The sequence below is a fragment of the Salvelinus alpinus genome, chromosome 14, assembly GCF_045679555.1.
Source record: "Salvelinus alpinus chromosome 14, SLU_Salpinus.1, whole genome shotgun sequence".
Lineage (NCBI taxonomy): Eukaryota > Metazoa > Chordata > Actinopteri > Salmoniformes > Salmonidae > Salvelinus > Salvelinus alpinus.
The window spans coordinates 30205602-30223890 of NC_092099.1; the positions used below are offsets into that span (position 1 = coordinate 30205602).

The 18289-nt window shown below is 45.2% G+C and overlaps 1 protein-coding gene across 2 annotated transcripts in view; it reads right to left on the reverse strand.

The window, feature by feature from the left end:
- Positions 1-18289, reverse strand: part of LOC139538747 (immunoglobulin superfamily member 3-like) — a 90616-nt gene that overhangs the window by 34753 nt on the left and 37574 nt on the right. For both annotated transcript variants that reach the window (XM_071341138.1, XM_071341137.1), the window contains exons 3-5: positions 11362-11781; positions 7952-8338; positions 2271-2678 (exon numbers count right to left, since the gene is read on the reverse strand). In XM_071341138.1, the coding sequence (XP_071197239.1) occupies positions 2271-2678; positions 7952-8338; positions 11362-11781 (1215 nt within the window). The remainder of the gene's footprint in view (positions 1-2270; positions 2679-7951; positions 8339-11361; positions 11782-18289) is intronic.

Consider the following 18289-nt stretch of genomic DNA (forward strand, 5'->3'; position numbering starts at 1 on the left):
TATGCCCTTTCCTATGTATATGTCGTTGTGAGTCGATTGTAAGTGTATGCCTATCATGTGTGTGCATGTTTGCTTATGTATGTGTATGTGTTTGTTAGGTCTAAGAACCTGGGCTTGTCATCATCACAGACCTGCCAACCCAATCACTCCTGGGCGCTCTTCAGCCAATCAGCTACCAGGATCCCCTAATGAACACTTTCACCATGGCAACGCATCACCTCTCTGTCAAACCCCAGAGGACACCATCACTAATCCCCAAGGGCCAGACAGCCAACTTGGAAAAAGACGCATTGTGAAAAAAGGGAATGGAAGAACAGAAGGAGAAACAGATTAAAAGGAGAAGAGAGAGAATAGAGGAGAGGATGAACAGAGGAAAAGAGTGCAGGCCTATTTATACCTTGGCTGACTGTCACTGCTCTTCAGAGGAGACTTCAGTAGAGACTGAGGCAAGCAGATGCTACACATCTTGAAGACACAAGGACGCGCGCAGAGGCACAAACACGTGATACAAACACACACAGGGAAACTGACACACATACTGTATACACAGAGACAGGCATACTGTACACACAAATAAAATAAAAATGTGTAGGAACAATAACAAAATAAACATCTACATAATCTACATTCAAGTAACTGCCTGAATAATGGAAACACTTGAGTAAATGAGGGATACAAAGTATATTGAAAGCCGGTGCTTCCACACAGGTGTGGTTCCTGAGTATATTAAGTCATTAACATCCCATCATGCTTAGGGTGATGTATAAAAATTCCCAGTTGCCCATTATTTTGGCTACCATGGCTAGAAGAGATCTCAGTGACTTTGAAAGAGGGGTCTCAAAGGAGCTGTGTCTCAGTCACCAGATCTCATCCCATTTGAACACTTATGGAAGATTCTGGAGCGGTGGCCATCAACAAAACACAAAATGATGGAATATCTCATGGGAAAATGGTGTCACCTCCCTCCAATATAGTTCCAGACACTTGTAGAATCTATGCCAAGGCACATTGAAGCTGTTCTGGCTCATGGTGGCCCAATGCCCTATAAAGGCATTTTATGTTTATGCTCCTGTATTTAGTCAGTTACCTGTAATTCATGAGTTTTTGCTAAAACACAACAAATGGCCAATTAAAAAACAGACATATTTTCTCTCCCTCCACAGCACCACAATACTCTGCTGCAGGGACTAATCCCTTCTGTGTGTGTGTGTGTGTGTGTGTGTGTGTGTGTGTGTGTGTGTGTGTGTGTGTGTGTGTGTGTGTGTGTGTGTGTGTGTGTGTGTGTGTGTGTGTGTGTGTGTGCGTGCGTGCACTGAGCCCTTGGTTCCCCCAGCGCCTCAGTCAGTGCACTACTCCACTGCCTCTCTCAGTCAGTCTGTACCAGTGATGTTCAGCTTAACTCACTGACAGAGGAAAGCCTGCCCACTGCTAAACACATTTTCATTTTAATAATTCTATATAATCTGAGTGTTCGCAAGTAGTGCGAGTGTGTCTCAAGTCAATATTGTGTGTGTTGTGTCCATAATATCATGAAAAAGAAGAACTATATCTGGTCAGAATGGTGTGTGTGTGTGTGTGTGTGTGTTGTAGTGACACACACCCCTTGGCTCTGCATGAATAAAGCATGCTTTATTTTCCAGCCTCTCAGTGAGCTATTCATCACAATCTCTTACAACAGGTAGGAAAATGACTGCCCTCTGTGTGCTCCTGACATCCCCCTGCACACGCTTACCAACTTTCTAGGCCCGGAAGGACTGGACGTTTGTTTGTGTGTGTGTATTTGGGTGCTCACTCTAGAGAAAAGCTAAAGAAATGCCAGGGATGACCTTAATGTGTGTGTGTGTGTGTGTGTGTGTGTGTGTGTGTGTGTGTGTGTGTGTGTGTGTGTGTGTGTGTGTGTGTGTGTTCGCCTGATGCTTAAGCTTACAACTTGTCGTGACAGAGATGACCTTGATGTGTATACTGTATGTGTGTGCGAGCTGACAAGGTAAAAATCTGTCGTTCTGCCCCTGAGCACGGCATTTAACCCACTGTTCCCCGGGCGCCGATGGCGTGTATGTCGATTAAGACAGCCCCCCGCACCTCTCTGATTCAGAGGGGTTGGGTTAAATGCAGAAGACACATTTCAGTTGTACAACTAACTAGGTATCCCCTTTCCCTTTATATACTCTGTGTGTGTGTGTCAGGGTTCCGTGTGTGTGTGTGATATATAGATATCTTCCTGATATATATGTCTTCCTGAGTCATGAGTCCCTGCTACACACACTCACCCACGGTCTTAACAGTGATGGTCTTGGTGGCTGATTTCTCTCCTATTATCTCCCAGCTCTGCTCTGGCTCAGTCCCGGCTTCCACCCACTCTGTGGCCGTGCACCGGTACAGCCCCTCGTCCCCAGGCAGGGCGTTGTATAGGGACAGGGTATAGATGTCCTCCCGTACTCTCTCTACCCGGATCTCCCCGTAGCTGGAACGCTCACGGTACCCAGGGCCTGGTCGGACGGTCCCGTCACGGTCTACGGAGACCAGGTCCTGGGGAGAGGTGGAGCCCTGCTTCTCACTCCACTGCCAGGCCACAGAGAGAGGACCCGTGGTGGAGTGGATGGAACAGGTCAGCTGGACCACGTCCCCCTCCTGGACCTCTGACGAGTTACTGGACAAAGACACTGTGACGTTACTCTCTGGTGGAGAGAGGAGAGGAGTGGGGAGAGAGAATTCAGAGAGGGAGGGTTGAGGTAGAAGGAGTGACAGAACATATACAAAATAAGTCAAAATGGACCAAAACCTCTCCAATGACATTTTGACAGGGTTTTACATTTAAATAATTAAACACTAGAACCAGGCTTCACATGTAAAACAATTCAAAGGACAAAAAGAACCACGGGCAGTATCGTGTCTACCAGTGACTGGAGTATACTACTGACTAGCCTATGCATGTACTGTATTTATGTCACAGCAGCCTGTATCTGTGGAGATGATCACTCGACTCTGAACTTGGGGCAGCTGAGAAAAAGAAAGAGAGAGGAACTGTCAGAGACACACAAAGACCCCAGTGGACTGATGCGTTGTGGTTAGCAGATCCCACTTCTGACACCTAATGTAATGCAGCTGATGCACCCAGGGCTTGGGGGCCGGGCCTGAGATCACACGACCCAGCGTCTGAGGGATTCCTCCTCAGAAGAAAGTGCAGAAGGATAAAAGTCTTTAGCTGCCCGTCCCGTGCTTTAAAACAGACCATCTCTCTCCTTCTCGCATCACTTCAGCGCCTTTCACACACTGCAGAGCCTGGCAGAGCGCTGCCCAGCCCCAACACCCCCTTCAACCCTCGGGTGATCTGAGTCTACAGGGAGGGCTTCTTTCCTGCTCTCTTTCTCTCTCTTTCTCATTCCCTCCATCTCGTTTTCTTTGCCGTCAGAGTATGAGGGGTTGACTGGGTGCTAACCACCCCTCCTACCAAGCCCCAGCCCTGGGAGACTACAGAATGAAGCAGCCTTTCCACACTTACATGAACAAATGGAAGGCCTCCATCCCTTTCTCTTCTTCTCTCTCTTTTTATTTCACCACAGCTTTTCCCCATGTTAAATACATTATACATCGTCTCTGTCTCTCGGCTCTTAGTGTCAATGTGGATTTGTATGAACATCACAGATGGTTAGGCAGGCAGAGGGCAGCTTCTCTCCTCTTCAAACCCGCCTGTTTTTGTCTTTCTCCTCTTTCAGTTCTCTCCCCGTCTCCCAATTGTTCCTTCTCTCCCACCATCTCCCTTTCTGTTCATGGGTCTCTCTCTCTCTCCTCTGTGTGTTTCTATCCCTCTTTCTCTTTACTCCACTCTCTCTCTCAGTCCCTTCCTTTTCTGTGTGTCTCTCTCGCTCTCTCTCTACTGCCCGTCTCTCACTCCCTCTTTCCCTTTTCTCTGTGTGTTTGTAATTCATAGCAGCGCGTTTACCCCTCTTCCCTGCCCAAGGTATTCTCATTCATCAGGACTGATTTGTCAGCACTGTTTACACCTCTTTCTTCCCATCCTCCTGCTCTCAACCCTCTCTAACCCATACTACCCCATCACCGCTGTTAATGGGTCCAGAAACAAGGGATGGTAACTAGAGGCGGGTGAGTTGGGGGAGTCAACCTGACCCCATACCCCTCTACCCACTCTCCATTAAGACCTCCCTCCCTGCTGTAACCATGGTTATTAAACATACAATGCTTTTATAGAACATTAAATCTATTTGTTAGGGAAACAAAAGGTCCCATTAGGGAGAATCCCTGGTGATTACTGGGGCCATGTGGGGGCCAGGGGGGCTTTGTTTTGGGACAGTTTGGGCGGGAGTGGAGTGAAGTGGGGGGTGCTTGGGTAAGGTCAGGATGGTTGGGTGCAGGTGGTGGATGATGGCATATTTAGGGTGAGTTGGGGTGGGTTGTTATTGTGTTTTTATGCTGGGAACAGCAGGCTTTAGCATTCAACACCAGCCCTTAGAAAGAGAGTGAGGGATAGAGAGGCTATAGAGCTGCAGACTGGGGAGGGGGGGGGGGGCACTGAACTACTAGACAGAGAGGATACATCAGGATAGAAAGAGAGAGGATGAGAACATTGGGCACTGGAGGTTTTGGGAGGGTTGTATTAGCTAGATTAGGCTTCATATCGCCTCCCAGTGTTCCAGCACGCCCCTAGCGGCCAACACTCTGAAAGCCCAGCTGAGTCACTCAGCTCCAGCAGAACACATTAATTTAGCCCAAGGATCCATTAGTGGGCCCTGGAGAGCTAGGCCCCATTCCTTCCTCTCTCCTTCTTCACACTCATTTCACGGCTGTTAGCTCAGCCTCCTGCATCCTCCTCTCCAGCTCTCTCCATTATCCAACCTAGCAGCTCACTCGCAGCTCTGAGCTAAGGGAATGAGAAGGACCATAATACTGCATTACCAATATTTAGCGATCCACTCAGACAGAAAATGAGCGATGGGGGAAAAGTCGATACAGTTCCATATCACAATATTATTTTGAACAATATTAAATTGATACTTTGACAAGTACGAATAATATTTGAATTGCTATGTACTGTTAGCTACCGCTAGTCATCTGTACCTGCACCCAAACTCCAGTATTTGTCCTTCTATAGCCTTGAAACAATTGAGACATGGATTGTGTATGTATGCCATTCAGAGGGTAAATGGGCAAGACAAAATGTAAGTACCTTTGAACGGGGTATGGTAGTACAGTTGAAGTCGGAAGTTTACATAGACTTAGGTTGGAGTCATTAAAACTAATTTTTCAACCACTCCACAAAGTTCTTGTTAAGAAACTATAGTTTTGGCAAGTCGGTTAGGACATCTACTTTGTGCATGACACAAGTAATTTTTCCAACAATTGTTCACAGATTATTTCACTTATAATTCACTGTATCACAATTCCAGTGGGTCAGAAGTTTACATACACTAAGTTGACTGTGCCTTTAAACAGCTTGGAAAATTCCAGAAAATTATGTCATGGCTTTAGAAGCTTCTGATAGGCTAATTTACATCGTTTGAGTCAATTGGATGTGTACCTGTGGATGTATTTCAAGGCCTACCTTCAAACTCAGTGTCTCTTTGCTTGACATCATGGGAAAATCAAAAGAAATCAGCCAAGACCTCAGAGAAAATTGTAACCTCCACAAGTCTAGTTTATCCTTGGGAGCAATTTCCAAACGCCTGAAGGTACCATGCTTATCTGTACAAACAATAGTACGCAAGTATAAACACCATGGGACCACACAGCCGTCATACCGTTCAGGAAGGAGACTCGTTCTGTCTCCTAGAGATGAACCTACTTTGGTGCGAAAAGTGCTAATCAATCCCAGAACAACAGCAAAGGACCTTGTGAAGAGGCTGGAGGAAACAGGTACAAAAGGATCTATATCCACAGTAAAACGAGTCCTATATCGACATAACCTGAAAGGCCGCTCAACAAGGAAGAAGACACCATCCCAACCATGAAGCACGGGGGTGGCAGCATCATGTTGTGGGGGTGCTTTGCTGCAGGAGGGACTGGTGCACTTCACAAAATAGATGGCATCATGAGGCAGGAAAATTATGTGGATATATTGAAGCAACATCAAGACATCAGGAATCATCAGGAAGTTAAAGCTTGGTTCCAAATGGGTCTTCCAAATGGACAATGACACCAAGCATACTTCCAAAGTTGTGGCAAAATGGCTTAAGGACAACAAAGTCAAGGTAATGGAGTGGCCATCACAAAGCCCTGACCTCAATCCTATAGAAAATGTGTGTGCGGAACTGAAAAAGCGTGTGCGAGCAAAGAGGCCTACAAACCTGACCTAGTTACACCAGCTCTGTCAGGAGTAATGGGCCAAAATTCACCCAACTTACTGTGGGAAGCTTGTGGAAGGCTACCCGAAACATTTGACCCAAGTTAAACAATTTAAAGACAATGCTACCAAATACTAATTGAGTGTATAAACTTCTGACCCACTGGGAATGTGATGAAAGAAATAAAAGCTGAAATAAATCTCTCTACTATTATTCTGACATTTCACATTCCCAGTGGGGCATTTCACATTAAAATAAAGTGGTGATCATAATTGACCTAAGACAGGGAATTTTTACTACGATTAAATGTCAGGAATTGAAAAACTAAGTTTAAATGTATTTGCATAAGGTGTATGTAAACTTCCGACTTCAACTGTAGGTGCAAGGTACACAAGTTTGTGCCAAGAATTGTAACGCTGCTGGGAGGACATCCAGCCAACTTGACACAACTGTTGGAAGCATTGTAGTCAACATGGGCCAGCATCCCTGTGGAATGCTTTCGACACCTTGTAGAGTCCATGCCACGACGAATTGAGGCTGTTCTGAGGGCAAAAAGGGGGGGGGGGGGGCACTCAATATTAGGAAGGTGTTCCTAATGTTTCGTGTACTCAGTGTATAGTGAGCCATATGTTTGGAACAGAAAATCGCAATAAAATCCTAGTATCGAATCGCGATAATCACAATACATATCGTATCGGCACCCAAGTATCATGATAATATCATATTGTGAGGTCCCAGGCAATTCTCAGCCCTATAGAAAATAACGGTGTAATAAAGAGCGCTTTATTCTCAGTGAGACTCACAGTCCACAATAGAGGCTCTATTGTTCTCTGGAATAGAGGTATCTGACCTCCGCTCTGGGAGAATGCATAATGTATATCATTAGAAAAGCATACTACTATCAAAGTGCCAATCAGATGTTGTTTAACTCAGTGGTTCCCAAACTGAGGGACGCGCCTCCCGTGGGGTACGCGAGGGGTCGGCAGTGGGGTGAAGAGGCGCGTGGGCCCCAATTCTTTAAACGTATACTTGAAAATTGTAATAGTAGAATGCACAAGGTGCATTTTAGAAATTGGGTAATGCATCATCAGTTCCTCTTGTCATATTAGTCATTACATACCTTAGAGAGCTATTTATAACCGGTCAGAAATGTCCAGATCAACTTGCCCATGTATGCTCACATTTTTTTGCCCATAGATATTGTTGTAATTTTTTGGGCAATCAAATATCACATGAATACACATTAGACATGGCAAAATGTATAGAAATTCAAGAACATTTGCTTTAAAACTGCTAAATGTTCTTTGCACCCATGACAAAATTTATAGAATTTCAAGGAAATTTGCTTTAAAACTGCTAAATGTTCTTTGCACCCTATGACAAAATGTGTAGAATTGCAGGAAATAATCTTTAAACCTGCTAAATGTTCTCTCCACTAACAAGAGGGGTATGAACAGTTTGTGTCATGAACAGTGCTTGTGCCCATAGAAATAGATGTGGTGCGCGCAGGGAGGGGCGCAGGATGTTCCCCAGTGCTGGAAGGGGGGCCCTCAAGTGAAAAAGTTTGGGAACCCTTGGTTTACCTGACCAAGAGGCCAATGAGAGGCCTTTTACTACCAAAGGGGCCAATAGCATGCCGTGTTGATACTCACTGATGGGCTGCACAGTGATCTGGACGTTGCGTGACCTCTTGCTCCGGTCTATAAAGTCCCCAGTGGGTGTCTTCTCCCTCTCCGTGACTCTACAGATGTATTTCCCAGCATCCTCTGGTCGGAGGCGCTGCAACTTTAGCAGGTGCACGGCGGGGCTCTCCTTACGCACGGTCATGTGACCGGCGGCCTCGCGCGCCACATAGTCGGGTCCCAGGACGGGCACAGCGCTGGGCCCTATCACGGCAACCGACGAGCTGCTGAACACCCACGACACCGAGAAGAAGCGCTCGGGCACGCTCTGGGCATCGATGGTGCAGCGCAGCTCCAGCGGCTCGCCCGCCGTGAAGGACCGCCGCTCCGTGCTCACCTGGATAGAGAAGTCCCGATCTGGGGGAGAGAGAGATAAAATTAGTTAAAAAGCAGTTTAGCTCCTCCTGTCTCCAGATAGCACATGTCAACACATCTTCACACTCCAGTCCTTAATGAAAAGAGATGGATGTTAATTTCTACCAGGATGCCGAAGTCCCGATCTGGGGGTATGGAAGGAGAGGGGGAAGGAAAGGGGAGAGGGATAAGATAAATTGTCATCCACTATTTTAACATTTAGCATCAGTATGGTTTTAGCTGCCAGTTTCTCCCAAAGACAGAGAGAGGGAAGGAGTCATCAACTCTGATTTAGCTGTTGCATATCACATGTTCCCTTATCCTCATATAACGCATGAGAGCATGACTAGCTGCTCGGGATAGAGACCTTCTTTAAATACCAGCATATGAAGTAAAAATGCATCACACTAACACATCCTATTCTTTAATGTCTGCTGCCTGTTACACTGGGTGCAGAGAGAGCGAGAGAAAGAGGAGACGAAAGAAAGGGAGAAAGAGAAAGAGGGGGGGTCACAAGGGGTCAGCTATGCCCACAGTGAAGCACAGCTCCTACAGTCTCCTCCTCTCCTCTCTCATCCTCCTCTCCCCTTGGTTTCACCTCCAACACAGAAACACAGCAAATTAAGATTCTCTACAGCAGACGAAAAAAGCCTGGCCACTCCGCTCGTCTCCTTCGCTCTTCCTGACAGAAGAGAGAGGAGAGGAGGCCGAGCAAACATTATCAGTGTAGCCGTCTCTGCATACACCTCTGACTGGGCTCCCAATTATAGATGAACTGCGCACACGGCGGCACCAGCGGTTTATTTACAGTATTCATTTCAACATGACGAGCGGCGGTATGCTCTGTGCATCTCATTCCCGCTCTGCTCTCAGAGGAGGTGCTAGCCCCTGGCTGTAATTATAAAGACTTTAAACAGACTTCCTGAGAAAACACAGTCGTGGAAAAGTTCAAAGCCTGCCATTTGAAGAGGGGAGGGGGGTGACTGTTTACACGTACACACACACAGTGAACTTTCATGCTGAGCGCTTGTCTCTAAAATAACAATGAGCCTAATAGCTAACAGTCTGGCACTGCCTGGACAGATACAAGCAGACTCACACACAAACACACACAGGTCATCACTAACAGAGTGGAACGCAGATGCCAAAACAAAGGCCAGTGACGATCATTGACCAATGAAGCGGCAGGATATTGCATTGTGACATCAGATCTGTATTCCTGGCTGGATCTAAACTCATGGAGCTGTGACCTGCTTTACAAGGACAACTTAGAGTTCAGCAACAAACATGGCCATGGGAAACTGGGTCGTATTCACTAGGCACCAAACTGAAGCAAACAGATGAAAATGGGGAGGTACCATCTCAACTTGTCCAATAAGAAATGCTTTTTTACGTTTTCCATTGCACAATGTTTTGAAACTTTTTGCTATGATGCGTCTTCATGAATACTACCATGAACTGTGCCTGGGCAATACTGAGAGGTGAGAGACACGGAGGAAGGGAGGAGCTAAAAGTGGAGACATGCACCTGTCAACGGTTTGTAATAAATTAAACGTGAAAAGAAACAGGCCAATCAGATGCAGCGAGAGAGTAGGAAGTTAGAAAACAAGAGATTTGGGAAAAGATAAAAGGGGGCAAGGGAGAGATGTGGGATGAAACGTTAAAGGGAGAAACAGACAGGGTCTGAAAACAGAAAGAACAAGAAAGATAAAGTGAAAAAACATAAAAAAGAGAGAGGTTTAAAGATGTGTAGAGGGAGAGATGTAACGAGAAAGGGAGAGAACGATAAAGTGAGGGAGAGAGAGAGATGGAAAGAGAAGAGGTCCATTAGGATTCTGTTCTTGTCTAGCGTCTCTCCTCTGTCTGTGGGTGATTAGCCAGTGATGGGGCTGTCTTAGGGTCCTCTCTCTCTCCCTCCCTTCAATACACACAGCCTAATGAAAGAGACTCCAACACACACACAGGTGTATACACACACATAATCAGTAGACACATACACGCCCTGCTCTACTCCCTTTGTCAGACTACAACACTCCCATCCATTTTAGATTATAAAAGAGAGAGAGAAGAGAGAGAAGAGAGGGGGTGTAAGATGCAGAGCTCTATGTGCCTCTCTTGGCTAACTTATTGCTCTTCTGAGAGACAGAGTCTTCCTATCGAACATCCTCTGATCACGATCTGGGCGCCATTAACAACCAATGAAGAATTCCACCGTCATTCTGCAAAAAAATGTATAGAAATGTTTTGCACCATTTATCTACTGGAATGGTGTTCCTGGATCTGGAGAAAGACAGTATTGTACTGTACAGTGGCCCTGTATCTAACGTGTGTGTTTTGGGGGGGTTTTACTATCCTGAACGACTAGAAGTCCTCACAAGGATAGTAGTGTGTGTGTGTAGCTCAGACTCTGTTCTTGTGCCCTGTCTGCTGGGTTAGAGGTCGACAGCTAATTTTAAGATCATTATCATAAGAAGCATACTATCTCCTCGGTCTCGCTCTCTCGCCTGTTCCGCTCCACCCTCCTATCTCTTGGGGGAATTTCCCCAGAGTAACTGTGGATTGCTGAGAGATTTAACTCTCGTCACAAACAGAGCAGTATGTCTCATATACAGTAGACTAGCCCAGACACAAAGGGAGTTTCACTGTAGGAGACACAGAGGGAACAGTGAGGAATAGAAATTACATTTCGTCTCTGACTTCAAGGTCACAGGAAGCCCAATGAGATGACGTACTACTATCACGTCAGCATGAAACACTCCATTATTGTCAGGGTGTGTGTACTTCCTGCTTCTTGACCCTGTGCAATCTCTGACCCTTGTAACAGTCCAGCTTTGTGTTTCCTGTATGCCAGTCAACACATGCACGAATACACTGATAAGGGCAGTCCATAGAGGTTTGGTAAGCTCTCCTTAGTGCTCTAATGAGCTTAGTAAGAGATACTGATCAGCCCTCGGAGAGTGTGTATGGCGAGTCACAACCTTACACACACACAAACAATCTCGCCACTCCCATCGCCCCCTACTCACCAGTGGGTTGTATACGTAGCTGGGTCTTGTCGGCCTGCTTGCGGGTCATAGCAAACCAGCTGCGATCGGGGTCCTGGATCCACTCTGCAGCCTGGCAGTAGAGCAGGCCCTGGTCAGCAGGCTGCAGCCGGTGGATGGTCAGCCTGTAGGATGTAGCGCTGGTCTTATCCAACCTCAGGTCCCCTGAGGTCATCCTCTGTTTGTACGGCCCGCCGGCCCGGAGGACAAAGTCCCGGGACAGGGTGAGGATCTCCAGGGGTGGGGCGAGAGCGTCTTCCGGGGAGCGCAGGTACCAACCCACAGACAGGTGTGTGTGCTGCTCCGTCGCCCGGGAAACCTCACAGCTGAGCTGGAGCGTGTCTCCCTCCACCTGGGAGAGGGTCTGTGGCGGTGCGGTGATGGTGAGGGAGTCGGGGATGACTGCAGGAGGAGAGGAGAGAAAGAAGAAGAGAAAAGATGTGTCACATCAGTGGTTCAGTGTTTTCTTAGCACATGGATCAAAGTTGTTCCCACATATACTATATTTACACATGTAAACTTTAAGTGGCTTTAGTGGCATTTGTGGCACAAAGTGGCATTTGCTATAGGACAGTGTTGTTATATTTCTGTTACATCAGCCCTATGCGTTGACACCTTCTCTTGCATATAGCATAACCCTCTCAAACATACAGTACCTCTCCCTCCCCCCATAGACCTCACACACAAGCTGTTCACTCCCTTACCATCGGGCAGACGGTATCGGCATGAGGTCTGATACCAACAGGCTCAGAGACAGTTTCTATCTACAAGCTATCAGACTGCTGAACACTTGCTCAGACTCTTTACACTTTAGCTCACACACACACACACCTCTTATTATTATTGCTAAATATTGCACAATTTAAAAAAACACTTGCCCCCCCCAATTCCCCCTTCCCCAAAACACGTGTAAATATCGCACTATAAATTGTGCCTTTCTGTATTATAATTATGCTATAAATGTCAAAGACTCCAGCCATCCCAGTCATGGACTGTTCTCTCTGCTCCCGTACGGCAAGCGGTACCGGAGCGCCAAGTCTAGGTCCAAGAGGCTTCTAAACAGCTTTTAACCCCAAGCCATAAGACTCCTGAACAGTTAATCAAAAAGTTACCCAGACTCCTCTTTTACGCTGTTGCTACTCTGTCTATGCATAGTCACTTTACCTCTACCTACATAATACCTCAATTATATCAACTAACCGTTGCCCCCACACATTGACTCTGTATCGGTACCCCCTGTAAATAGCCTCGCTATTGTTATTTTACTGCTGATGTTTAATTATTTGTTACTTTTATTTGAAATGTTTTACTTATCAATTTTTTTACTTAACACGGATTTTTTTTAAACTGCATTGTTGGTTAAGGGCTTGTAAGTAAGCATTTCACTGTAAGGTCTACTACATCTGTTGTATTCGGCGCATGTGACAAATAGAATAAATCAAATATTTTACCTTACTGAGCTATTTCCTTTATGTTCATATTCTTATATTTTATATTTCTTATTGTTGTTGCATTGTTGGATGGTGTATACAATGTGTATTCTGTACATACGACTAATAAAACTTGAAACTTGTAACTCCACACACACACACACACACACACACACACACACACACACACACACACACAGAGAGAGTGTTCAACAAGCCAGGGCACGTTCTCCTGACTGACAGCCCTAACCCTGTGAAGCCTCAGACGGAGGTCTACCAGATCACACACTCTAGATATACAGACAATGTATTTGGAATGAGAACACATTTCAGCATCAGCTAGCATCTATAACTGACAACAGAAAGAGTCAAACCCGGCCGGTTAAGAACAGAGAGAAAGAGAGGAAAAGCGTGAGAGAAGAAGAGAGTGACATGACAGGTTTGAGAGGGAGGAGTGGTAAAACACTCTATACATCTCCAGAAATAAACCCTGGTTACTCTGTCTGGAGACAGGGATCGGCAGGCGGCAGGATTATTATGGGATGGAAGACTAAATGTCCCAGCAGCAGTCAGAGGGTGTGTGTGTGAAGATACATCCTGTCTAAATGTCTGTCAGTTGGATTCATATCCTGTTTGGGTCCTATTATCTCAGCAGGAAATGGCTCATCTAACCGGTCAGGGGCTTGATGTGATTAACATCTAATGATTGACACACACACACTCTGCCCTAGTAAGTATAAAGACAGTGTATAGGACACAATGTGCAGCAGCAGTCATCATTTTAGCTGACCTGGACAAATGAATGGGGAATGGAAAAATGCAGGGACAGAGTAGGCTTTCCAGTAATACAGTGCAGTATTGTCAAGCCCTGGTTAAGACGCTTGGCTCTTCAAGGGCTTTGTCAACATATATGATATTGGAGTGCATTGTGCAGCAGGCACATGGTATTGCAAAGCAATTGAAACACATAAGCATTGATATTGTGGAGATGGGCATGGGCTGGTTTCAAGCCTGGTGGTATCCATCTATCCCGAAGCTTTCCTGGTATGAATGAGCACATATGCTAACAGCTTGCTTGTCTGTCTTGTTGTCTGTGTCTAGAGCTGGGATGATGAACAACACCAACCATACCAATCACTTATCACAGGCATTTTCGGAAAGTTCGGAAAGAATTCAGACCCCTTGACTTTTTCCACATTTTGTTACGTTACAACCTTATTCTAAAATTGATTAAATAGTTTTTTCCCCTTATCAATTTACAAACTAAACCGCATAATGACAAAGCAAAAACAGTTTAGAAATGTTTGAAAATGTTTTTTTTTTAAAAGAGAAAAAAAAGAACATTTATATTTACATAAGTATTCAGACCATTTACTCAGTACTTTGTTGAAGCCCCTTTGGTAGAGATTACAACCTCAAGTATTTTGGGGTGTGACGCTACAAGCTTGGCACATTTCACTTATAATTCACTGTATCACAATTCCAGTGGGTCAAGAAAATAATAATTCCAGAAAATTATGTCATGGCTTTAAGAAGCTTCTGTTAGGCTAATTGACATCATATGAGTCAATTGGAGGTGTGAGTTTGAAGGCCTACCATCAAACTCAGTGCCTCTTTGCTTGACATCATGGGAAAATCAAAAGAAATCAGTGAAGACCTGATTGTAGATCAACGAAGACCTGATGTAGACCTCCACAAGTCTGGTTCATCCTTGGGAGCAAATTCCAAATACCTGAAGGTACCATGCTCATCTGTACAAACAATAGTACGCAAGTACAAACACCATGGGACCACGCAGCAGTCATACCGCTCAGGAAGGTCTCCAAGAGATGAACGTACTTTGGTGCGACAAGTGCAAATCAATCACAGAACAACAGCAAAGGACCTTGTGAAGATGCTGGAGGAAACAGGTACAAAAGTATCTATATCCACAGTAAAACGAGTCCTGAATCGACATAACCTGAAAGGCCGCTCAACAAGGAAGAAGACACTGCTCCAAAACCGCCAAAAAAGCCAGACTTCGGTTTGCAACTGCACATGGGGACAAAGATCGTACTTTTTGGAGAAATGTTCTCTGGTCTGATGAAACAAAAATATAACTGTTTGGCCATGATGACCATTGTTATGTTTGGAGGAGAAAAGGGGAGGCTTGCAAGCTGAAGAACACCATCCCAACCGTGAAGCACGGGGGTGGCAGCATCATGTTTTGGGGGTGCTTTGCTGCAGGAGGGACTGGTGCACTTCACAAAATAGATGGCATCATGAGGCAGGAAAATTATGTGGATATATTGAAGCAACATCTCAAGACAGTCAAGATGTTAAAGCTTGGTCGCAAATGGGTCTTCCAAATGGACAATGACACCAAGCATACTTCCAAAGTTGTGGCAAAATGGCTTAAGGACAACAAAGTCAAGGTATTGGAGTGGCCATCACAATGCTCTGATCTCAATCCCATAGAAAAGTTGTGGGCAGAACTGAAAAAGTGTGTGCGAGCAAGGAGGCCTACATACCTGACTCATTTACACCAGCTCTGTCAGGAGGAATGGGCCAAAATTCACCCAACTTATTGTGGGAAGCTTGTGGAAGGCTACCCGAAACATTTGACCTAAGTTAAACAATTTAAAAGGCAATGCTACCAAACACTAATTGAGTGTATGTAAAATTCTGACCCACTGAGAATGTGATGAAAGAAATAAAAGCTGAAATAAATAATTCTCTCTACTATTATTCTGACATTTCACGTTCTTAAAATAAAGTGGTGATCCTAACTGACCTAAGACAGGGAATTTTTACTCTGATTAAATGTCAGGAATTGTGAAATACTGAGTTGAAATGTATTTGGCTAAGGTGTATGTAAACTTCCGACTTCGACTCTATGTGCCTTTTACTGAGGAGTGGCTTCCGTCTGGCCACCGTACTATAAAGGCCTTATTAGTGGAGTGCTGCAGAGATGGTTGTCCTTCTGTAAGGTTCTCCCATCTCCACAGAATAACTCTGGAGCTCTGTCAGAGTGACCATCGGGTTCTTGGTCATCTCCCTGACCAAAGCCCTTCTCCCTCGATTGCTCATTTTGGCCGGGCGGCCAGTTCTAGGAAGAGTCTGGGTGGTTCCAAACTTCTTCCATTTAAGAATGATGGCCACTGTTCTTGGGGACCCTCAATGCTGCACACATTTTTTAGTACCCCAGATCTGTACCTCGACACAATCCTGTCTGAGTTATGCGGACAATTCCTTCAACCTCATGGCTTGGTTTTTGCTCTGACATGCACTGTCAACTGGGGGACCTTATATAGACAGGTGTGTGCCTTTCCAAATCATGTCCAATCAATTGAATTTACCACAGGTGGACTCCAAGTTGTAGAAACATCTCAAGGATGATCAAAGGAAACAGGACGCACCAGAGCTCAATTTTGAGTCTCATAGCAAAGGGTCTGAATACTTTTGTAAATAAGGTATTTATATTTTTATAAAACGTGCAAAAAAATTCCAAACCCCTGTTTTCCCTTTGTCATTATGAGATATTGTGTGTAGATGGATTAAATATATATCAATCTTAGAATAAAGCTGTAAATGTGGAATGTGGAAAAAGTCAAGGCGTCTGAATACTTTCCGAATGGACTGTATATCGTTCATTACAATATGTAGCCTACACTACAGAAATGCGAGTGATTGTTAATGGGACAATTGATGGCTACAACCATCAAACCAGTAGTAGTAGTTTAAAGGATAATACAATTTAAAAAACTACTGTGGTGTACATTAATGTTATAAACTTATCGTTCCATTTTTCATTATCGCCTTAATTCAGGCGATTTATTGCAATATGGATTTTTGTCCATATCGTCCAGCTCTCTGTGTGTGTGTGTGTGTGTGTGTGTGTGTGTGTGTGTGTGTGTGTGTGTGTGTGTGTGTGTGTGTGTGTGTGTGTGTGTGTGTGTGCGCCAGCACACTTGAACAGGGGACAGATTCTGAGAGATGGAGCAGGAATAAGAGAGAGACAGACACCACGACAGAGCGATCAGAGAGATTGAATAAGAGGGGAGGATCTGGTTACTGCAGTTTATCACTGGGGAGAATAACATAACATGAAAGGAGAGGGATGAAAATGACAGGGAATAATTACTTTTGTCCTTCATTCCCATTGAAATAGTGCTCATGTACGCTCCGGAAATGGAAAATTTAGCATGTCAGTATACAGATTTGGGTTGTATTGAGCTGAAATGACTTTGAATTCACTGAAATAGTTTGGAGTTGATCTGAGTTGACGAGGGTTGAATGAGTTACAGGCAATCCCTGTCACTAAGGGTAAAAGTCGCTTGAAGCGTCTACATGGTTTTCTCCGTGTCAATACCAACTATATTTTACTTAGCGACGAGTACAACTGTACTATCAATCGATTGCCAACAAGTAGCAGGTTAACCACGGTAGCACTCCTAGCCAATGTGTTCTGCCTTGGATCCATATGGATGGAGAATAAATGTGTTTGTGTCTTATAAAATTCTCCGTTGGCACTGGAGTAAGCCAACTGGCACATGGTGCTGTTCCTTGATAGGGTAGCTTGAATGTTCCATGAGAGGGCTGAAGGAGAGAGGCTCTGTATGGAAGTCTCCTGATGCTGCCTGTGATACATAGGGCATTTCAGATGTCTAAAGGCTACTTAGGGAGAGAATGTTCGTTGGCGTGACAGAGGCCTTATTTGGTGTGTGAAAAGCATAGCAGAGAGCAGCTCTCACACAGAGACCACACTATACCACCCCGATGAACAGGAGAGAGGGAAAGATTTACAACATGATAGAGAGGGAGAAAGAAAGAGAAAAAAGGAGAAGGAGAGCCTACTCATTCCACAACAACCCTCCTATGCTACAGCCTCCTGTTGCCATAACAACCCACCTACTTTACACTACTGAGGTTCCCCCTAAAACAGCCCGGAGTTGCCATAACAACATCTCCACTTCCATACATCTTTCCCCTGGTCCCCCTCCCCCCAAAGACTCTGGATAACTGCAAAATGAAAACATGCTGCTCTTCTCTACATCCCTGGGTTGACAGGTCCACAAAACAGCTGGGTTGGCGATGACACAAAAAAAAACACATACCCCACTTACTGTACTGTCCCCCAAGGCCAATCAAATCCTGTCTAGAATGCATTCAACCAATCAGACATTACCCATTGGGGTCGTGGGGTCAGAGCCCGGTTGATAAACACACTGATGTGATCTACTTGAGATTCTCCTAATCGCCCCTTGACCTCAATCTGAGCAGGATTAAGGATGAGACGAAGCAAACATGCAAGCCCGCGCATACACTGCAGGAGTATGGACTTGGCCTGAATCTGGGAGAGACTTCCAGGACAGGCACCTGGCCAGCCCATACTACTGCTGGTACGTGGACTTGTTTTCTCTTAAGTAAGAGATAGTACTATGAAAACAGGCTACAAACATCTACAATCACAACTTGGTCACATCCTGTGGTTGGCATGA